Consider the following 23,769-nt stretch of genomic DNA (forward strand, 5'->3'; position numbering starts at 1 on the left):
AGGAATTTTCATTATTAGGGATTTGTCTCTGTTGGGCTTCCTGTGGCGTTCTCCTTCAAAGGCTTCTTCAAGATGGCAGCTTTGTGAAGGACCTTTTCAATAACCTAACTTTTCGTCGAAAAAAATAGCGTTAATTCAACTTAAAAGCTAAAAATGGTGTACTTTGACTCTTGGGATGAGTTTTCCAAGGCTGTAGAGCAGTTATACATGGCAGAACCTAATAAGGTAAGCAAAAAATTGCGAAAAAGTTTCGCTGTTTGGGCAAAGTTAAGGACACGTGTATCTTTGCAGAAAGAAAAATATGATTATTTTATGATTTTAAACGATGAAAATCAAATTCTATCTACAGTAAACCTGCATTGATAAATGATATTCATCTTTTAGGGATTTTTTAAAAATTGTAGCAAAGATTTCTTGGATTTTTTTCGACTATACTCAAAAAAATTGTCGCTCATTTTTCATTTTTTTAAAAACTAGTTACTCTAGTTCTATAACTTATTAAGTTACTTTGTAAATGTATTTAAGGTTTTACTTAATCGCATTGGAGTTTAAATGAATTAATGTTTTGTTTCAGTTTCGCTTTGTTATCAAATATCGACATTGTGATGGGAAGTTAGTGATAAAGGGAACAGATGACCAAATGGTGAGTGATTGATGTAAACAGACAATAAAGTCTTACTCTGGTTCCCGATATTCTGCAAACTCAGTAGTTGCGAGCTGCACACTGAAGTTTGGTTTTTCGCTGCCATCAATCGAGAATAATCGGTTGGTTTCCTTTAAGTTCTCGACTGACAGCAGTGAAAAACCAATAGCCAGCACACTGATTCTAAAAATAGCTTGAAGATTTGGACAAACATTGCATCCTGTTTAACCGCTACGAGGATTATACGAACTGATTTTATTATTTTTACTTAAAGTTACAATAATAACCCATGTAAACTAAGACCAACTGCGATCGGCTGTGAAAATTATCTGCTGAAAGTAAACTTGTAAGTTTGTTTGTCCAAATTTCGCCTTTGTCTTCGTTTTTATGATGTCACAGTTAAGCTGCGCTTTCTCACAACAAGCCTATGAGATATCTAAGTTCACAGAATATCCAAAACTGCAATAAAGCAGATTTTACATGATTATGAAATGACCTGCATATGGCACTGTCATAGCACAGAATTTCGTACTCAAACCCAGGGAGAGAGGGGTACTCCCATATATGATAATGATGTTTGTCCATTTCTCTGCAAAGATGACCATAGGTACTCTTGTACATAGCCTATATGTGTATGAGAATATATATACAGTCAATGTCATTAACGTTGTCCACCAAAAAAAGACATTTACACATTTAGACTAAAAGATATATCACGTGTTTTCTCGAACGTTCTGGCATAAAACAAACGCTGAAATACCATTCTCCATCTTAAATCCTCACTAAATGGTCAGGGCATTCTGGATTTTTGATTCACGAGTTGAATTTTACATTTAAAGTTCAGGCTGACGCACACGAGGCAAAGAATACATAATGAAACACGTGATACATCTCTTAGTCTAAATGTGTAAATGTCTTTTTTTGGTGGACAACGTTAATGACATTGACTGTATAAATATATTCTCATACACATATATATCTCTCCAATCAGGCAGATAAACCCACCTAATGTGTCCTTGAAGTCTCATGCGAGATTTAGTAGCTCAGTGGTTAGAACATGGCATCAGAATCGCCAGGGCATGGGTTCAAATCCTGTTCAAGACTCAGAATTTTTTCTGAGTCTGTTTATTTGAAGCTGCATAAGTTGCTTCATATACCGTGAGGATCAGCTCAACTTGATACATCCTATAGAACCAACATATTTCAGATGCAGCCCAATTCAGAGGACAAACCAATAGATTCTTACTCTCATGAGCACTGAAACACATTGTTTTGTTCTCTTGGTTGAACAGCTCTGGGAATTTCTGAAACCAGTCTATATGACAATATATTAATTCAACTGGATAGTGTATGTTTTCTTGGGATTTTGGTCTTAGACAGTACTGTATACGATTTCTATGATAATGTCTTGAATAGGGTCATCACGGACCCCCTGACAGTCCAGTAAGTACCTCAGGGTTATTTAGTGAAGTATATTACCATTATAGTGTAATGTTTTCTCATTTCAGACCACGATATGTCATTCTCTTGAGAATAAGATTTGTTTGAGTTATATATGTGATGAAATACATGTTAACACTTGTAACTGAACACTCGCAGATGCGACTAGATTAATTGGACATGCATAGATCAGATCATATATTCTTTGTCCTTTTGTTAAGCCAAAATACTACTACTTAATTAATGAACGAGAACAATCTGAAACTCGCTGTGAGTACTAATCGTATTAAGAAACGTTACATCCATACCCATTGGTCTTTCGTGTGCAACCTTTAAATAAAGAAATGATACTCTAGGGAATGACACATGGCCTGAAATGGGAAAATATTATGCCTTTAACCTAGAACAATAGGTTTCCCAATTATTCCACTCCATTAACTATGTTTTCACACACACTTACTTCCATGCAGTGCTCATAATTCAAAGTTTATTGATAGTTTTCATCTTGTTTTCAGTGTTTAAAATATAGAACAGAGCAGTCACAAGACCTTAAGAAATTAGAAAAACTAAATAGCATTCTTATGAGACACATAGCATCAAGATGATCAATGACAAGCAATACTAAAACAAGATTAAAGAAGACAAGAAATGGGGTAACAATATGCAACTATTCTCATGGTTGTCTACATATGTAACCTCCTTTGCCAAAAACAGACCAAGACAAGCTTAAGGATAGTTGCTAGTAAGCATTTCAGTCAGGCATTATTATATTTTGTTAACAAATATCCTGAAAAGCAGTACATTTTTGTTTGAAAAATGTTCAAGTAGATTTAGCAATAATTATATAATTGACATTTTATTAAAAGAAATGGCTCTAAAAAAATTTACTTCATGCTGTAAGAAGTATTGTAGAGTGTTTTCACGTGACGTCACAGCGGCCATTGTGGGGTACCAAAACAATACATTTTCTATCCTCCGGGAATTGAACTCTATTTTTATGCAAATACTGTGCAGAAAGTTTCTATTGTTTACCCGGGGGGGGGGGGGGGGGGGGGGGGGGGGGGGGGGGGAGGGGGGGGTACTACCACCCCAACTTGGGTAGGGGTGTGCCACCAGGACCTCAAAACCCTGACCCTATCCCAGACCTAAAATTTTGATTTTACATACCCTACCCCAGACTAAAACTAAGAATTGTACACCCTATCCCAGACTAAACCCGGTTAGTCAATAGATTGCAAACAATATTTAATAACGTTTTTATTGTTTTTGTGCCGTCAGAAAGCGTAGCCTATTCGCCGGAGAAAAACGACCAAATCGTAACCCTATCCCAGACAAAAAGGATACCCTATCCCAGACCAAATGTCAAAAAATGATACCCTACCCAAGACCCAAAAGCCGAAAAACCCTACCCTATAGGGCGGCACATACCCGTATAGCAAATATAGGGGAACCCCCCCTCGGTATTGTTTATGGCTGCCTTCTCACGTGAGTGAAAACGCTCTATTAAATTGTAAATTAACCTTTTCTCCCATTTTTCCCCCCATTTTTCCTATTTGCATTTTGTTCATGTGAGTTTGAAAAATAGCACTAATTAGTACTATTTCATACAGAATCCTTTGTTTGCTATCGTTTGATTATCACTATTTAGTACTAAAAATTAGTATTTGTTTCACGTTTTTAGTGCGAGCACTCTAGCAATATTTTGATCTGTTGTATAATTAAGTGGTACCCGGTTACTATTAACCAATCAGAAGCATTTTTGTTGCATTGCTAAAAGTTCAAAAATGCGTTTCAAAATGGTGTCGTATTTCGATTCAACCTTTTTAAGATACGTTCTGAAATATTTACATTGAAAAATTCTGTTACATGTACCAGAAAAGCTTCCTCTTGCCCTATCAGCAATAAATATTAATAAAAACAAAGCATAGATGTAATAAAAGTAAGCAAAATCGGTGTTGTGTTAATAAGTCAGCAGCCGCCATTTTGATTACCGTGAGATATTATGAAATAGGAGACTGGGTATTAGGAACTGTTCGCGTTGAAAAATAATCTGTTGCGAGTTTCGAGGTGAGATCACCTGGTTTGGGCTCAAACCCAAATACACCAGTTTCACATTCAATGCATACTGCTGTTTTTGAAGAGCACAGACTCATTTGCACAGGCTTAGCCTCGTTTATAAGTCAGCTATTCACAGTTACCATTAAAAGTCCGTGGGATTTCAAATCATTGGTATTGTTCAAGCTGCACATTCTTTACATTGAAGTTCACATTTTTCTTTCGTGTTCCGTTAATAGCCCACTTCCGAGATACGCTTCGCTTGTCAAGTAAAAAGGTTTCAGTTGGAGGCTCAGTGCTAAATTCAAGTTATTCTTTTCTCTTGTCACGAATGACTGAGCATTTAGCACGGAGCCTCATACTGAAACCTTTGTACTTGACAAGCGAAGCGTATCTCTGAAGTGGGCTATTGGAGTAGCCGTAAAAGCTGCCTGTAGAATACACCTATTTCAAAAAACGTTGTCATCGCCAAAGGCAATAGACAATAGGTCATTCCGACATGAAAATGGTTTCGTTAAATACAAACGACATTGAATAAGTCCAGGAACACAAAAGCTACAAACACACGGTGCAACATTGAGCGCAACGTTGCATGGTATTGATGTTGCGAGCCATGACACACGACGCAATTTGTTGCACACAACGTTGCTGAAGTAGAAAACTATCATACTACAGCAACATTGCCTGCAATGTTGCACCGTGTGTTCGTGCCTTAAGGTCCATGTTCTCGGCGAGAATAAGAAGCAGAAACACAAGTCATTCCTGCTTTTCTTGGATCTTGGAATCTTGGAAATCTCCTTTTGCCAATAGACCTTATTCGTGATGTGACAATGTTTTCCCAATTCAGCGTGACAAACCTCTGGGGGAATGAAAAGGTATTGTTTTGAAACTCGTCGGGATATTATCGTTATTCCTTTCGTATCCTTTGGGATACTCATGAATTTTTCGAAGAGTAAAAACAAAAGAAAATGAATCCCCTGGAAGTTCGTCACACTGAATTGGGAAAACATTGTCACACCACGAATAAGGTCTATTGACAACATTTTCTTTTCTTTTTTGTACATCGTTGCTGTGGGCTCCCTGTGCGGCTCTAAATAAAAACGTTTCATTGCTTCTTTTCTTAGTTATATTCCTCTCATTTTGAAAAGGGATTTCTTTACTCTATTAGTTGTTTGTATGTATTAATAATTATTTACACATACTTTGTTAACTTGTTCATTAAATATATCTTTGCACACTTAACCTATTGTGAATCTATCCGTCATTACTAAATCCAATTATGATAGCAGCAAATAAAGACTGATATAAAAATCAAATCCAGTTATGATTAATGCCACCCTAGTTGTTGGACAATGACACCATTTTCAAATGATTATGAATAAAAACAAAAACAAGAAAAAAGCTTTGAAACCGAAACAAAATTGGGGACAACAGACCCGTTTCGAATTCCAAATTACCGCTGTGTTTCTTGATTGCAGACTCATTTGCACAGGGTTAAATTAGCCTCGAGTTTGTGGAGAATATTCACGTGTTCCAGTCAAGGTCCGTCGAGTTTCAAAGTGTCCGTATTGTTGAAGAAGTGCATTCTTTACTTTACCATTGGTATTTGTGAATATTTAAACACTGATACGAGGCTAACACTGTGCAAATGAGTCTGTAATCAAGGAACACAGCGGTAATTTGGAATTCGAAACGGGTCTGTTCTCCCACCTAATCCCTGTGAAGGGACAAATCCAGGGTACATTTCACTCTCCCGTGGGACAACTCCCGTTGAAAGAACAAATCCCAGGGTACATTGCCTTGTCCCGTGGGACAACTCCCATTGAAGGGACAAATACCAGGGTACATTTCCCTGTCCCATGGGACAACTCCCATTGAAGGGACAAATCCCAGGGTACATTTCCCTGTCCCATGGGACAACTCCCGGTGAAGGGACAAATCCCAGGGTACATTTCCCTTTCCCGTGGGACAATTCCCGGTGAATGGACAAATCCTAGGGTACATTTCCCTGTCCCGTGGGACAACTCCCGTTGAAGGGAAAAATCACAGGTTACACTTAACTGTCCCGTGGGTCATCTCCCGGTGAAGGGACAATTTCCAGGGTACATTTCCCTGTCCCGTCGGACAACTCCAGATGAAGGGACAAATCCCTGGATACATTTTCCTGTCCCGTGGGACATCTCCCGGTGAAGGGACAATTTCCAGGTTACATTTCCCTGTCCCGTGGGACACCTCCCGGTGAAGGAACAAATTCCAGGTTACATTTAACTGTCCCGTGGGACAACTCAAGGTGAAGGGACAATTCCCAGGGTACATTTCCCTCTCCCGTGGGACAACTCCCGGTGAAGAGACAAATCCCAGGGTACATTTCACTGTCTCGTGGGACAATTCCCGGTGAAGGGACAATTCCCAGGGTACATTTCCCTCTCCCGTGGGACAACTCCCGGTGAAGAGACAATTCCCAGGGTACATTTCCCTCTCCCGTGGGACAACTCCCGGTGAAGAGACAAATCCCAGGGTACATTTCCCTCTCCCGTGGGACAACTCCCGGTGAAGAGACAAATCCCAGGGTACATTTCCCTCTCCCGTGGGACAACTCCCGGTGAAGAGACAAATCCCAGGGTACATTTCACTGTCTCGTGGGACAATTCCCGGTGAAGGGACAAATCCGGTGAAAACAATTCCAATTTCGATGACGTCAAAACGGGAATTTTCAGTACGCCTAGAATACACAGTACGCCTTAGAACACACAGTACGCCTTAGAACACACAGTACGCCTTAGAACACACAGTACGCCTACAAAACATAACCTCTTGAAAATTCCAATCCCTTCCATGGCGGAGGTATGAATATTTTCTGCAACTACACAATAATTATTGTACATGGAAAACTTAAATACAATTTGTTTTATTTACTGCAAGCAACTTACAATTTATAGTAACTATGTGATCATATTGTATAAATTATGTATTTAAAAAAATAGTTTTATAATATCAAATAATTAATTTGACCTAATGAATCGTCAATACTTCTATATCCTCGTAGTATTTTATTGAATGTAATTTCAACATAATTTCTAGTAAAAATATTTTATTTCTTTTTTACCTTCTCACTAAGCCAACTAGGTAGAGGCTTTCCTATCCGTAGTAGGAGAGAGGCGAGTTCTTCATTTGGTTTTCTATAATATTTTTCTAAGACGCCTTTTGATTTTTGGTCTACTGGGGGATAATGACGACCCTTGCTTTTGCCCAGACATTTGTGATTACCATTGGATGTCACTAAGCAGTAGAATCCTTTTCGCTTGTCAAACCTACAAGACAATGAAATTATAATTATTAGCGTGACCATAACAATTTTACACAGACGCTGACAAAAGCACTTCACACAGGGTTACCGTGGAAGGTTAAGTGCACACACCTAATGATATGCATATTTTATGCATATCAATGACTTTCACGAATCGTACGAATCGTGAGCCACAATGACGATCCGTATCAGTTCGGCAGTATTAGGCCCCGTCCACACGTATATATCCAGAAATTTTTGTATCCGCAAATTCTTTTTTGCGGATACGAACATGTTTGCGTTCACACGCAGCGTATTCGAATCGTGTTCACACGTGTCCGTTTTCGTAGAATTTGCGGATACGGTCACAAAAATTTGCGGATACGTGTGGACGGGGCCTTAGACAACCCTTATCATAGTGATGATGATGATGATGATAATAATATATTAAGCTTTACACAAAGTCTCACTATGCTCTACAAAGAGTAAATTAATTAGCCTCTTGAAAAATGAAAAACCTTTGATACTGAGCATTTGCGACTCCTTTACATATTACCCAACGATACAAAACTTACTCTAGATATCTAGAAAGTTAAAACTATTATTTACTAAAATTGATCACTAAATATATATATATATAACTCAATTGCAAATGGATGGCCGAAAATAGAGCGCAAAGCACAAACACTAAATCCATGAAGTAAGATACAATCAATTGACCTAATCCACTGTTTTCCCATTTCAGACAACGTGTCATTCCCTAGAGTATCATTTCTTTGTCATTCCCTAGAGTATCATTTCTTTGTCATTCCCTGGAGTATCATTTCTTTGTCATTCCCTAGAGTATCATTTCTTTGTCATTCCCTAGAGTATCATTTCTTTGTCATTCTCTGGAGTATCGTTTCTTTGTTTAATGGTTGTGCATAAAAAAAACATGAATATGGATACAACTCAAACAAAGAAACCTATTCTCGAGAGGGAGCTTGCAATGATAGAGACCTTTTTTAACACCTTGGACAATTATTCACACGTCTCTATCATTGCAAGCTCACCGTTCGTCTCGCTTCAATGCAAAGACACGGCTAACTTTCAAGATGGCGCAGGGAACTGTGAAGGGGACTATTGTCTATTAATAATTTCTGGTTTCTGTGTGTGTTGGCAGTAACAATGAGGTGACAATATCATATTTTACCTTAATTTTGAGTCATAATCATAGATATCGACACCAAGAAACTGTTGGACATCAAGCATTACATCAACAGGGTTATTTTTCAACGCACGACCGTCTATAACTAATATCTGAAAATAAAAACATTAAAGACCACTTAGTTACGAGTGTGAGAAATGCCGAGGACCAGTGGCTGGCGCATGACACTTGTGGTCTGGTGGGTAGCTCAGTCGAGATATTAGGGAATTTGTTTTTATTTAAAAAATATGTAAATGTAAAAAAAATGTACGGCCCCTTCCTAACCTGAAGTTTACGTGCCACCCTATTAAAACAGGATAATTTATTTGTTTATTAATAACATACTCAACAAAATTACTCCATTCTGATTGGACAAGAGGAATACAATTAAATTCCAAATTGTACTGTAGAGTCCCAATTAAATTGTTCAATTTTGTTGAGCGTATAGGTTGCTATCAATAGACATCACTTCCGGTAATAGCTCTTTTTTGATGGCTTGTAGAATCTTGGAGGTTGTATTGAACTCTTGTTTTCTGGTTTGATGTCGTGAAAATAGTCAAATACAATAGTTTGACGACTTATTTTGATATGTTTTGACTTAGCATCCGCTAGTTGCCCCCCAGTCAACCGCTTGTTTGCCCCCCAGTCAACTCCAAAACGTCACGTGATTGATAGTAAGCAATTAAAAAAATAATTCAAAAAAATAAAAAATCGCACAATTCAATCTTCTGGTACATTTTGGAATTTATAGAAACTCGTCTAAAGGCCGGCTCGTCCAATTTTGAAAACTTTCAGAACATCACTCGTAACGTACACGAGATCGTGCGATTTCCTATACAAAATTCCTATTTAGCTAATTATTTTTACGTGCCCCCAAGTCCCACCCACCACCCCCAACACCTCCCCCCCTCCCAGGGATACCTCCCTTTTCCTCTCCCCACCCCAATCCCCCACGAAGAACGCCTGATTACGCAGGCTAAAACTTGGTCAACAAGCTTGTTTCTACTCTTCCATGTGATGGAGTAATTTGTTCTGGAACCATCATAAATTAGTTTTTCACGCTTGAAACCAGTCCCTTACAAGCTTGATATGGAAACGGCTAAATCATTAGTATTTATCAATATTCATTAATATTATCTTACCTGTGATGGAGGGTAATGCATGAGCCATCTTTCCAAGTGCTGAGCATAAAGGCCTGGAATCAAACAACGATGACCAAGTACGCGAAACTCTCTATTCAGAGATGCATTACTCTTGGTTAGGACATCGTAAAAACTGTGCTTGATGGCAGCAGCCATGCCATGACTTTTGATATGCTGTGAGAAAAAAATTAAAATACTTTAGTTTGGAGTTGTCTGTTGCTTAGGGTTAGACTCGACTTTGTGCAGAATATTCTTGTGTTCCAGTGAAGGTCCGTGGAAATGAGGTCAACCGGTCATCTTACGAGGCTGAGCAAGGCTGCTCATAGCCGTTCTTGTGGGTTTGGGAAAAAACCGGCGTTTTGGGTGAACTTTGGAACGAGCGAGAATTGAAACCGAGCAAAAAAGAAGCGAAGGGGGAGGGGGCGGGAACGGGAAGGGAGCGTTCCCTTCTTTCCCCTCCCCATCCCCCACGTTCCCTTTTTTTCTCGCGGGCCCTTGGTCGAAATAACCTCTGGACTGATCTAAATCACTACAAAGCTAACTCACAAATTCAATTAGAAAGAATAGATACTCACCTGGTACCAGGAATAAGCACGTTTTACAGGATCAATCATTATGGTGATTATCTTGGCTTTCGGCAAAAGAGTTGCAGCTCGGAGTGGTGCAAGAGGAGCGTCGAAGTAGTTTGCGCTCTTTTCAAACAAGAGGCTTTTGCTTGTGTTACCAACATCTTTGAAAAAACCCAAATACCTAGAAAATAGAATTGGGACAAACTCAAAACGTCAGCCCATAGGAACGTTCGAAGCTTCGGAGATGGAGGTCCACAGTTGGAACCTCAGGAACTCTGCTGGAGCTGATACGAGCGTGTAAGGCCTTCAGAGCTGGAGGTCCAAGGTTCAATCCTCAGGATCTCTACGTTCGTTTCGACTTCTCTCTGATCTGTGTAGCTGGAGCAGGGGCGGATCCAGGGATTTGTTCAGGGAGGGGTGCTGCGCACAAAGTTAACCCAGGGAGGGGTATACCCCTTTGAATCAAAGGGAAAAAACATTTTGTATTGGTTACCTTCGAAGTATTGGGGCACAAAGTCGAACTAGGGAAGGGTGCGCAGCCCCTGCACCCCTCCCCTGGATCCGCCACTGTGGACCTTTAAATAATCTTTAATATAAGGAGCACTGATAGTCTGAGGGGAAAAGGTTGCACCTTCGAACGCTTAAACACGAAGTACTGGTTCGGGAGGATTAGGCAAACACTCCCTGTAGTCCTGAAGTTACACCGAGTCGAACCAGAGTCAAACCTCTAGAGTCAAACTAAGAAAACCGTGAACACCTAAAATATGTCTGGAATGTTAACATCGTGTTTTGACCAATCACATGCGACAGTTAATTAGAAATGAATTTATTCTCGCATGCGATTGGTTAGAACACGATGTTTAACATTCCAGACATATTTTAGGTACAGTTTTTTTTAGATTGACTGTTAGTAAATAATGTTAGAAAACTCATTAATAATTCATGAAGAAAACACAATAGAAATCATGACCATGAAGGTGATTTTATATCGGATAAAGATTCGTCTTCATTTGCATAAACTTTAACTTGGATTTTCTCTATCAAACTTGGTTCATTTCGTAAAGAATTCGGTACAGTATGAGAACATACATCAGGAGTTTTTTAAGCCGTTCAATAAACTCGCAGATCGTGTTTTATCGGGTCTAAAACCACTCGGCTACGCCTCGTGTTTTATACCCGATAAAACACTCCTGCTCGTTTATTAAACAGTACTTAATCTTTCAGCTTCAGGCAATGGGCTGCAGGCCCGGGGGGGGATGTACTCCGCCAGGATATGGGTAGGGGTGTTCCGCTGGGATTTTGAAAGGGGTACCCTGTTTATGACAAAAAAACCTCAAATTTGTAGACCCTGTTTATGACAAAAGATATAATTTATTGTACTGCGCTCCTGTTTCAATTATCATGTCATCTCGCGTATTGTTTTGTTTTTACGGCCATGATAACCTGTTTCGGTCAATACGAAAGTAGAATCCCTGAATATGACAGGAAACTCAGGAAGAACTTGGAACTTGAGTGAAATTGCATACCCTGTTTATGACAAGGGATCATTCCCGTATAGTCCATATATGGGAGTACCCCCACCCCCCCCCCCCGAGGATTGCAGGCGATTAAATCAAGACGTGAACAGCAAGATCAATCAATTATTTCTCTTACCAGTCAAGTCCTTTCAAGTAGTTTAACCCGTTAAAGAACTGCACTTCTTCATACGTCTTCACACTCTTTTCGCTACTAATAAACTCTGGATGCAAAGAGAGATACTGGTATAGAGCTGTTGTTCCTGTCTTCTGGGGACCAATTATGATTACTGACGGCAAACGACGACAGGTTTTGCCTGGCTCCCATATGGATAGATGTCGCTTGTCGTCACAGGGGTTCTAGAATGAGTCAAAGACATTATAAATAGAATTTTTCGTGGTTACTAAAAATAGATATCGCAAAGCCTTGTGGGATCGAGGCATTGTGAGCAAACGTTGTAAATAAAGACTTCGATGACATTAGAGAAAAACGTTTGCGCAGGCGTGCACTTCAGCACGTTTTCTGAAGGCCGGTTTAGACGGTACGATTTTCGCCTACAACTATTGTATACAACACGCTCGCGCCATCCTACAACTCGAGTCGTAGCGTGTAAATCAAGCCTACAACTCGCCTACGACAGACGCGAGCGTGTTGTATATATACGATAGTTGTAGGCGAAAATCGTATCGTCTAGACCGGCCTTAAGAATTTTGAAGAGTTTGAGTGAGAAAATAAATGTTTGTTTTCTTCAAGTATCCAAAAAAGTTCGAGAGTATACTTTTGTTAGACCAAGATACTGTATTAACAAACACAATATGAAAGAATTAGTCTTAAGTTTCAAGCATGGACACTAAGTTTTGGCATTTTGTGAAGTCCAATTTATCAGGCATGTTTGAAAGTCAAATTTACTTATGTTTTGACTAATTTGCATACGGATTCAGATTCATTTTCACTTCTGTCGGCTTCGATTACGTGGAAAAGAAGATTTATGTAAGTCAAAAATATCATAATTCTTGCAGGAATTTGAAACAACAAAACTATAAAACATTGCTGCAGTATGTTGCATGTGCGCTGAGCTTGGTTTGTTTGGTGGAACCAGCCAGCTTCACAACAAAATGTGCCCGTTTAACGTACGTATAGCAAACCAAGCAAATTAGCTTAAATAGTAAATAGTCCCCTTCACAGTTTCCTGCGCCATCTTTGCCGTGCCTTTGCATCGAAGCGAGACGAACGGTGAGCTTGCAATGATAGAGACTTTTTTAACACCTTGGACAATTATTCACACGTCTCTATCATTGCAAGCTCACCGTTCGTCTCGCTTCGATTCAAAGGCACGGCTACCTTTCAAGATGGCGCAGGAAACTGTGAAGGGGACTATTCCTTGGGCATGTAACTACGAGGGTAAAGCAAACACGAACATGCGCATGCTGTTGTGACACACAACCGCTGGTTAAATAATTGTTAATCACCACTGTGAATGGCACTGTTAACTTCGATTAAGGTTTTCCTTCACAGTTGACTGCGCCATCTTGAAAGGTAACCACGCCTGTGCATCGAAGCGAGATGCAACGACCTTGCAATGTAGAAGACATTCATAACGGACCATTTCAAGTTCCAAATTACCGCTGTGTTTCTTGATTACAGACTCATATACACAGGTTAACCTCGATTTTGTGCAGAATATTCCAGTCAAGTTCCGTCGACTTTCAAAGCGTTTGTATTGTCGAAGTTGTGCATTCTTTACTTTACCGTTGGTATTTGTGAATATTTAGACACTGATACAGACGATGACTCTGTAATCAAGGAACACAGCAGTTATCTGGAACTGAAAAATGGTCAACTGTCCAAGGTATTACAGTGTGACTACTATACTGGGGCCATGCACTTAGACAGCGAGAACAAAACAAATTGTAGAACAAAAACAATACATTCCGACTTAGGGTAGTGCAGCCAATCAAAAATCCACAGAAAACAAAAGCCTTTCCACATCTTTTTATTTCCTCGAGAAAATAAAGATGGCTATCTAGTTCTTTACAATAACTTACACTTTCTCGCGCGCTGATTGGTTATTTTTTTATCATCAATGAAAGGACAGACAGATAAAGCTGACGTCAACGAGCGCGCGCTCTTTGCGTTGGTTGTTTTGATCAGTAAAAATGAGAAGTTTTTATCGTTTTTGTTATTGTAAAAAACAGATTGACATCACTCTTTTATGTGTGGATTCACACTACTTTGACGATAAGATGACGAAATTTATCTTCAATAAGAGGACAGACACATAAAAACTGATGTCAATTTGTTAAGTTTACACGGAACACAAGGGTCAAATTACCATTCTCGTGCTAGTCTAGGTTTCTGATTGGCTCCACTACCCATAGTTTGAATGCATTGTTTTCATTCTCCATTTTAATTGGTTCTCTTGTCTAACTGGTCTAAAGCCCCGTTTACACTGGCGATTTTTGCAGCGATTTTTGCTGCGACTTTTAAGAATTTTCTTTTAAAGTTTTTTTCAGGATACCAAGATTTTCCTAGACGAATGTCTCTTCTGAAAGATGAGACAAAAGATTTCATATTTCCGAAAATTGCCACGAAAATCGCAGCAAAAATCGCCGCAAAAGTCGCCAGTGTAAACGGGGCTTTAGACCAGTTAGACAACCAGTTAGAGTGGCCCTGGTTACAGTAGTCGCACTGTAAAAAGGTTCTCTATCACGGCAAGGTCACCGTAGTTCTCACCTGGATACACAGGCATTGTCACCTTTGAAGATGACGCAGAGAACAGTGAAGGGGGTTATTGATAATCACATTTTAATTATTATCACATACCCCCCATAAGGGTTTCTTTTCGTCAGGGAACAGCTTGAAGTACATGTCGGCAAGCACAAGTGGGTGTTCTGTTCTCAGCTTCAGGTTTGTCCAGCACTGCAGATACTTGACGACATTATCAAAGGTGTGTAATGCTAGTCTGTCATTGCCGTAATTAGACATGTGAGTCATAAAAATATTAATCTGCGGATAAAAGGATAAATTATTTATAAAAAGACGATGAGTATGATGGTGGTAATAAGGATGATGGTGATGATGATAATGGTGGTGATGGTGATGATGCTAATGATGAGAATGGTGATGATGATGAGAGTGGTGGTGATGATGAGAATGGTGGTGATGATGATAATGGTGGTGATGATGGTGATGATGGTAATGAGGATGATGGTGATGATGGTAATGAGAATGGTGATGATGATGATGAGAATGGTGGTGATGATGAGAATGGTGGTGATAATGATAATGGTGGTGATGATGGTGATGGTGGTAATGAGGATGATGGTGATGGTGGTAATGAGGATGATGGTGATGATGATGGTGAGGGTGATGATGATGATGATGGTGATGATGATGAATTAGTGGTGATGGGGGCGGTGATGATGATTATGGTGGTAGTATCATCATTAGGGACTTTAAGATTTGCAAAATCTGCGACGGCGACGTCTACCGGAAGTGTAAACAACTTTGGGGTTTCACGTCTTCAAAGTCTGTCTTCCCCGTGGATGACTTGGCTTTACTGGCAACGTTTTGAATGAAATCTCCAATGAACAAAACCCCAAAGACAAGTTATTTACACTTCCGGTTGACGTCGCCGTCGTAGATTTTGCCAATCTTAAAGTCCCTAATGATGATGGAGCCGGGTAATGATGATGATGATGACGATGTTGCTGGTGATGGTGATGTTTGTGATGATGAAGATGATGGTGATGAAGATTATGATGATGAAGATTATGATGGTGGTGAATATGACGACAATGGTGGAGGTGATGGTGACGGAGCTGGTGATGATGGAGGTGATAATTATGATGTTGACAATAATGATAATAGCGATGGTAAAGATGAGAACAAAATACAAGCACTGGACATGGGGATATAATAAAACAACGTGTCACATATATAAAACCAACTCCCATCACGGGATGATAGGCCTAAAGGAAATTATAAAAGAACTGTTATAAATCCCGCATTCTGATTGGTTGGGAGCGCGTGCTTTATGAGAGCACACATGCGCCCTTTTGCATTTCTTAAAAGAAATAAAAAACTTGCTTGCTGTGCTGTGTGGAGTTATAAAGCACTTGGGGATTGACAGAACCCTCGAGAAGTGTCGATAAGCACTCCACTACGCGTCGTACTTCTCCTAACACTTCTCTCGTGTTCTGCCAACCCTGTTTGCTTTATAACTGCACACAGCACGCGCGCGCGTTTTTGTATTTCTTCAATATCTTACAGGATTATCTACGAATAATTGGAAAAGGTTTCCTCCATAGATGCTGTTTTCCAGTCTCTTGGCACCCCTGGGGTAGTTTTTTAGTAAGATGGTCTTTGTGTACAAGCCGCAGGTCTGCCTTGGAAGTACCTGAAAATAGGAGACAAAGATCCAATATAATATACTTTGCATCATAAAAAAAATTTTAAAAAGTCTTTAATTTAAGTGTCTAGTCGTTCTTTCGCACTAACTGGGGACACTTTTCGCTCACACGCACTACCAGTACATTTAATGTTCTATGCACACAATGTTCAACGCACATGTTGATTTTTATGGAGGGATGAAACCAGAGAACCCGTAGAAAACCCTCGTAGCATAGGAGAGAACAACACATCAAACAAACTCAATTCGTCCCATTTTTCTCGCGGTAACGTAGTTGAAACAGGAACCCCAAAGCCTCGATTCTCCCTCAAACCCCAAGAACCCCAAGAACGCCTGCTCTGCAGACTAAGAGTTCGCAGAATATGGAAAACAGCAGTAATGCGATCACTAGTCATCACAACATCACACTATAATATACACATTCATTCATTCATTCCTTCCTTCCTTGCTTCCTTGCTTCCTTCTTTGCTTGCTTCCTTGCTTGCCTGCTTGCTTGCTTGCTTCCTTGTTTCCTTCCTTTCTTGCTTCCTTCCTTGCTTGCTTCCTTGCTTGCTTCCTTTCTTCCTTCCTTGCTTCCTTCCTTGCTTCCTTGCTTGCTTCCTTGCTTGCTTCCTTGCTTGCTTCCTTGCTTGCTTCCTTGCTTGCTTCCTTGCTTGCTTCCTTGCTTGCTTCCTTGCTTGCTTCCTTGCTTGCTTCCTTGCTTGCTTCCTTCCTTGCTTCCTTCCTTGCTTCCTTGCTTCCTTCCTACCTTTCTCTTTCATTCATATACCGGTACGACCACCTCTCTTGCTGAGTCTTATCGATCAATCAATACCCTACACTATTTTTATGTAATATTTTTCTAGATAAATCTTTACAACATATATGTTGAATATTCAGATCCTAGATTAACACATGCACTTTCTAACAATTTTTGTTGTAAGCTCCATTGTATCTACGTTAATAAATAAACATACATTTATACTTACTAATATATATGGGTCCTAAAGGGGGTCCTACATCTATTTCCCAGCCCCATAGACCAAATCCCATAGTCCCAGATTATGTGTTGCTCTGCAAATCTCGATCCAACTCCTAATTTTTTAATGTTTTCTTGTTTTTTTCCGATAATCCTATTCCCAGTGCATAAAATCACATTTCCGAGCCCCTAAAAAGGTGAATCCCAGCTTCCATTTTACTCCTTCAGTCCTGTCCCACTATATTATAGGCAGCATATACCAACCTTAATTTCACTGTAAATAAATCCTCTCCTCTTGTGTGCAGGTATCAAATGAGGATACTCCTCTGTGGAGGTGGCCTTCAGGTTATAGTGTACCTTCCAACTGTCATACAACAGATCGTGCGTAGGATAAACCCCGGAGTGATGGGGTGCTACGGCATAACTTGTGTTGACTGGAATATTATGTTTCTGTAAACACACAAGTTTTTCGGGTAAGTTTTTATAGGTTATAGGACTACATGTTGTCCAATTTGGAAATAATTGGATGAAAAAAATTCTGAGGACCGACAAAATTGGAAGATGCTGATAAGCCGAGTCCAATTTGGCAGTCAGAGGAATTTTTTGAATTTAATTTTTTCCAAATTGGACAGACATGTAGTCCTATTGCAGATTAATTATATCATCCCAAACTATACTAGACTGATTCCATAAGTCATAGTTTTCCATCAAAAGAATGCGAATGGAAACGATCCAAATTAATATTTAATTTGGACAGGAAAGAGAATTTGAAAACAATACAATAGTTGTTTATATGGGATTATAAAGTGATGATACAATTAATATTCTGACTATGATATAAACATGCTTGGAGCTGCATGACAGCTTAGGGAAGCAAGCTTAGGAACAAAAGAAAGACAAGCACACAGAAATCTATATATTTTCTATCTTTGTCGACTTAAATGCCCTGTATCAGCCCAGAAGTTGTCTCAGCAGGGGCGTAGCGAGGACCTAGGAGCTGGGGGGAGGGGGGCACTGACCCCCCCAAAAAATTACTCCTTCCCCCATAAGACAAATAAACGAATAATCGCGCAAACAAAAAAGAAACAAATTCGTATTCGTATAAACTGATTTATACAGTGCACTTTCCTAGGTTGTAATTTATTTTCCTCTTTCGTTTTGGTTAAATATATTTTGTTTTTGATTTTTTTTTTTCAAAAAAGTTGTTTAAAAATTTGGGTGGGGGGGGGGGGAGGGGCATCCATAACTAAATTGATTAATAATCATTATTATTATACAATATTATGTTACCTTTGCAAAATCAAGGTTCAACATCAATTCATCCTTCAGTTCTTGCGGCGTCTTGATTTCATGCGCTTTCCTGTGCATCCACATATGGCTAAACCACCAAAACTTGTCTGCATTTTTAATAAGTTCATTGTCTCCTTCATCTTCCTCTTCGTTACCACGCAGAAAATGGTAGCCAGAAAATCCTAAATTGAACTTAAAGCCAGGGACTCTTGAGTTGATTCGTTTTTGTAAAGAAATAAGTGCCTGGATATTGGTAAAAAATTAGAAAAGATTAGACTGGCTAATTACAGTTTACATTACGACCGAATCGAACCAGAGGTATAAATACCATCGACTATGTCCCATTTTCTCACTGGAATCTGAAGATGACTTCCGTTCAGGTTTTCGAAACGTCAGTCACCACCAACAACAATCTTTCTCAAGACTACACACACCCAGAGGATCACATTTCACAACAAACTTCAACACCTTGGTTCGACAAGCCATTTACTCTTAGAAAAGATTAGATAGGATGGAGCTTTTGAGGTTTATCATGCATTACAAACCAACATACATTTCTTTGTAAAAATTTATGTTTAAAAAAATCATATCATTAAAAGTTTATGTAGGATCTTCATGAAACTTCAGTTTTACTTAAATATCTGTATGATATATGTAGAGAATACTTCATGGAAAGTGTGTGTGTACGGTTTTAATTCACGAGTTGTGCAGTATCAAAAAAATGAACGAGCAAGTCTTCAAGCGAGTTTTTGATCCAAAACAACGAGTGAATTAAAACTGAGATTATTTAACAACTGTAAAGAGGTTGATATCGTTTTTCATTCATAAGTTTCCATATCATCTTGAACAATCAATATCATATGAAAAATGAGTAAATAAATAAAAACGATATCAGGCTCTTACAAGGTCGGATCCAGGGGGGGGGGGGGGGGGGGGGGGCAAAGAGGGGTTGAAGCCCCAATTCAGGAGAAGAAAAAAACAAAACAAAACTGAAGAATTAGACACTTTTTTTTATTGTTTTCCGTTGTGTTGACGGAAGAAACTCAATTAGCCCTCCCCCCAGATTTTTTTTGGCTGGATCTGCCCTTGTCTTAACAAGTAATAATTTGTTTATTACAAATTTAGGTTGGATAAAATGATAAAATCCACACTTTCCAATTTACCGGCTTAATATTTATAGATTTTTTTTTTTTCAAATTTCAAAATTCGTTGTGTCCTGACTAATATCAGTGCCGAAAGGTTATTTTAGGGTTCAATACATTTTTTCCCCGTCCTTATTTGGATTTGGCTAAATACGATTACTCTAATTAACAGACATATAGTTTATAAGGTCACGATACCCAAGAATGTACAATACAAAAAATCTTTCATCATTAATGGAAACAGAATCCAGAAACAGCAGTTGTTATATAGAAACATGAGCCTTGATGTAAGCTATAAGCTAACTTTGCATACAAGTTTAGTAACATAGAGTGATATTCTTAAAGTGCATGTTCAATGTTGAGTTTATGACGTCAAAGACTCCAAAAAATAATCTTAAAAATATACTTTTGTCCTGAATATTGAGAAAACACTTCATACAGTGATTATTGGACCTTTAAAGAGTATTCTTAGGAAGTTTCAGCTGAATCCAAATTTGAGCAATTTGAGTAGCACTTTAACGACCCATAATAAAGTCAGTAGACTAAAATAGGTAAATAGTTCTTAATTCCGTTGTCTTCTTCTGTTCCTATTCGACTAATGCATATTTTAAAAATAATTCTCATACTCATTAATAATTCATGAGTAAACCAGCCAATCAATGGGCTATTTTTCGGACTGAAACTAATTGCACGGGCTTGAAATTCCATCCAGTTCTCATTGTCGGCTTTGAAATATTACTTCAAGGGCTATGAAATGATGATAAACATCTTTTCTGTGAAACATGTTTCGGGACCAAATTGTTCATCTTTTCAATACATTTCAAAATTGATGTAACTATATTTATTTGTTGCTTTGTTGTTGATATTTTTGGTCTAGTTTCAAGGAGAGAATGTCAAATGCATAAACTTGACCTTATATATTATAATATTTTTTGATAAATATTCCGTAGAATTTGAGAGTAGTGTAAGGCTGAAAATTTCAATAAGCCTGAAGTGAGATGACTTTTTACCCCCGTCTCTAGACCATAATTCTTTTCACATTGCTTTTGTTCTTTAATTATGACTATTGTTCCTGTATTCTCTAAGGAATCAAAAATTTTAATATGAAAGAATTTTAAAAACTATTATGGTATAGAGTTGGGGGTAAAACGTCATCTCACTTCAGGCTTATTCACCAAAAAAAATGTGGCTCAATATTTGTATTAATAATTATAAAAATTAGGTTAAACAATAAATCAGGGAATAAACAAATTAGTTTACGGCATTAACTGATTTTCAGATAATGGAAACTTGGGAAATTTGCTGGGAATATCAATCAGAAATTGTTACCACAAAAGCTTAGAAAAATCATTAAAATCTACAACTTTGGATAAATGAAATAAAATATAACAAAAGCAAATCATATTAAAATTTGGGGAATATTTTTTGAAGGACTGAGCATTATAGTAATTGCATATAAATATGAACAAGGACTTAAAACCGTAGGCCCTGTCTCCCAACCCTTCCTAACCAACAGTAAATGGGGGACATAAAAGAACCTGTTGAATTATTCGTATAAGAGTAGGGGATTGTCTCCCGGTTCAACAGCCTATCCCAATCTGGAGGCATTAATACTAACTTACTAACGAATCACTCATGATTGTAAGCTGCACGGCTGCTACTAGTGCCTAAATACGCAGCCCGTAAAGTCCTCTACTGGTCATGATTGTGAAGGGCATTGAGACCATGTAAAATGCGCTATATACGAAGCCCGTTATTATTATATAAATATGATAAATTAATGTAGATATTGAGATGTTGAAGGGGTAAAGAGGGGAAAACCATTGAAATGTTCGCACAAAGAATTAATGGCATTAATGAGCATATATTGGGTTGTCAGTTATTTCCGGTTCTTTAAACAAATAATAATAATAATAGTAAATCTGTTGGCATTGATCTTAAAATAACAGCATAGCGAAAGGCCGTAACTGTTTGGGATTTATTCATTGAATAAACACATTCAAAATGTATGGAATCATGCTGATTTGGCGCCATGATAACATGATTAGCTCGTATAAGGAAAAATCTCCAACAATTTTGCTTACCTGAACATCATCTTTATTCATCCTAATACCAACTTTACCGACAAATATATCGTCAATGTCCACCAAGAACCACCTTTGTAGAGGTTTACAAATAATTCCATTGGATAAAAAATGCAGAGCGTCGATGAATAAAAGTCGATGAAGCCAGAAGCTCACTCCATAACCAAAATATACTCTTTTCACTCCATCAAGCTTTCCTTTATCCAGCATTACGGTGATAAATCTTTTAGAAGCATAGGACTTGGAGGATGCAGAATCAGAATCAAGATCGTTAATGTTGTTATCAAAAAGAGAAGTTTCTTGCGTCGCGACTTCGACGTATTCATGTGTACTATGGTTCGATGAAAAGACAGTCCATTGTGTTGGTAAATCACCTTCGACAACCCCTCCAGCTCTTGTTAGCCTAAGTAATGGTGATCGTGGATTCAACTCTGCACTTTTTAAATCTTTTATCTCTGTTCGAAGCCGTAATTTTAGTCTTTTAGAGTAATAATTTAAATAACCATAGTTTTCTTGTACCGTGAATATTACTAGTCCTGCAGAGAATTCACGCGAATATTGATCGAGCGTCCTTCGAGTTCGAATCGTTAATCCTGTATAAAATTTCAAGCTCTCAAAAACAATAATAGCAAACTTCCCAACGTTATTTTCTTCTAATACTGGTAAAATAGTTTTATCGTTAAAAGAAACCAGTTGATAAGGGATTCTGTTTGATTCTAATATTGTAACGATATTCATTCGAAACACTACAGAAGTTTGTTTAAATATTACTAAGACTTGCCTCTGAGGGCGTACATTTGTGTAGTTTTTGATAATGCTGTCGAAGTTGTCTTCGTCTTTTGAAGACGAAGAGTCGAATCGAGGTGGATTGCTGCATTTTTTCGTAGTAAAACTCACAACGGAGCGTCGAGTCAGAGGATTATTGCTCACCGAGACTTGATACCAAAGGATCCAACAAGAAAAAATGCTCAATACAATCGTTCCTGTAAAAAGCTTCAAAACAAACGATCCCAAATGCAACCTCCAGATTCTCATAGTTATTCCGAGACTCCATAAAATCCAAGGTCTTCTACATCGTATAAGAAACTGTGCTTTTGTAAATCACGGCAGTTTTGTATTTCATGATGGATGACTTGCTCGAGCATGTGCGTCACAATTGTTATAAATAAAACACAAAAGCGTGAGGGAGGGAGGGAGGGGTAGTTAGATCCTATCTCTACGACCTAAATAAATTTAAAATCTCAAAACCCCGACAACATAAACAAAATTATCTGTTAACTGTCATTCCTAATAATTAAAAACAGCTTCCTGTTTTCGAGATATATTTTCAAACCAAAAGTAATTTGAGTTTTTAAAATTTCGAAGATGACTTAGGGAGGTAGGGTGAACTTAAAAATTGTATCGAGAAAAAATTATCACTATCGTTCTAAAATTCGATTTTGTCCCTATTAAGCTAATTATTAGGTAAAAGGAGACTCTGCTCGCAGGGTAGCTAATTATTTTCTTGTTAAACACAATCTAGATCTGTAGAAATTTGTTTTTTAATACATGTAATTTGCAAGCAACTGAAACTTGTGATATGGAGATGAAGAAAGTTTGTCGGAAGTGAATAAAATGGTTCAAAGTCTGCAATGGAAACACCCTTGAACATCCACACAGGTCACCTCTTTTTAAGATTAACGAGCTGATATAATCACTCGATTGTTAAGCCTCTTTTACAAGATAAATCTTCGTTCAAAAGCTTTCAAAATATTCGAGTTTTATATATTTTCTATTAAATATATATATAATTTATTCTTCAAATACATTAGCGCCAAAGGATTATAGTATATTTTTTACGACAGAATACAGTTCGTTGAAGAACGACACCATCGTATCTATAAGTATAATTTTCGATGCATTTTTGATTAGATTTAATCAGGAGTTTGCTCGAAAATTAAAGCGTAGTTGTTTTGTAAGAGAGGTCAAAAGCTGTTTCCTTCGTTTCCTCTTAAACTCTGTGGTTCCGCATTTGAAAACCACTGATATGCTTAACACAAAAACCGTTT

At 38.3% G+C, this 23,769-nt stretch overlaps 2 protein-coding genes across 2 annotated transcripts; one reads left to right on the forward strand and one right to left on the reverse strand.

Annotated features, from left to right (window-relative positions):
• Nucleotides 1-39: 39 nt before the first annotated feature.
• LOC116297333 (signal recognition particle 9 kDa protein) lies at nucleotides 40-2,970 on the forward strand. Its single transcript, XM_031705553.2, has 3 exons — nucleotides 40-225; nucleotides 575-643; nucleotides 2,599-2,970. The coding sequence occupies exons 1-3, from the start codon at nucleotides 154-156 to the stop codon at nucleotides 2,686-2,688; spliced, it is 231 nt and encodes a 76-aa protein (XP_031561413.1). The 5' UTR covers nucleotides 40-153; the 3' UTR covers nucleotides 2,689-2,970.
• Nucleotides 2,971-7,030: 4,060 nt separating this feature from the next.
• LOC116297335 (N-heparan sulfate sulfotransferase 4) lies at nucleotides 7,031-22,861 on the reverse strand. Its single transcript, XM_089026877.1, has 10 exons — nucleotides 21,722-22,861; nucleotides 18,496-18,738; nucleotides 17,470-17,655; nucleotides 16,107-16,235; nucleotides 14,660-14,842; nucleotides 11,975-12,195; nucleotides 10,328-10,502; nucleotides 9,753-9,926; nucleotides 8,617-8,723; nucleotides 7,031-7,449 (listed from the first exon to the last, which is right to left on the reverse strand). The coding sequence occupies exons 1-10, from the start codon at nucleotides 22,754-22,756 to the stop codon at nucleotides 7,230-7,232; spliced, it is 2,673 nt and encodes an 890-aa protein (XP_088883003.1). The 5' UTR covers nucleotides 22,757-22,861; the 3' UTR covers nucleotides 7,031-7,229.
• Between the last annotated feature and the right edge of the window lie 908 nt (nucleotides 22,862-23,769).

The sequence above is a fragment of the Actinia tenebrosa genome, unplaced genomic scaffold (assembly GCF_029948245.1).
Source record: "Actinia tenebrosa isolate PJP-AT-01 unplaced genomic scaffold, QUT_ActTen_1.0 PGA_scaffold10__47_contigs__length_13832649, whole genome shotgun sequence".
NCBI classification, from domain to species: Eukaryota; Metazoa; Cnidaria; class Anthozoa; order Actiniaria; family Actiniidae; genus Actinia; species Actinia tenebrosa.

Bases quoted from the DNA above. Each gene is read 5' to 3' on its own strand.
- LOC116297335 (XM_089026877.1), bottom strand. From the start codon at position 22,756: ATGAGAATCTGGAGGTTGCATTTGGGATCGTTTGTTTTGAAGCTTTTT. The intron at 14,843-16,106 runs GTAAGATATTGA...TTTTATCCGCAG, and splicing joins AATTATTCGTAGATAATCCT to ATTAATATTTTTATGACTCA. The intron at 10,503-11,974 runs GTAAGAGAAATA...TCTATTTTCTAG, and splicing joins TACTTGAAAGGACTTGACTG to GTATTTGGGTTTTTTCAAAG.
- LOC116297333 (XM_031705553.2), top strand. From the start codon at position 154: ATGGTGTACTTTGACTCTTGGGATGAGTTTTCCAAGGCTGTAGAGCAG. The intron at 226-574 runs GTAAGCAAAAAA...GTTTTGTTTCAG, and splicing joins ACATGGCAGAACCTAATAAG to TTTCGCTTTGTTATCAAATA. The intron at 644-2,598 runs GTGAGTGATTGA...TCTTGTTTTCAG, and splicing joins AGGGAACAGATGACCAAATG to TGTTTAAAATATAGAACAGA.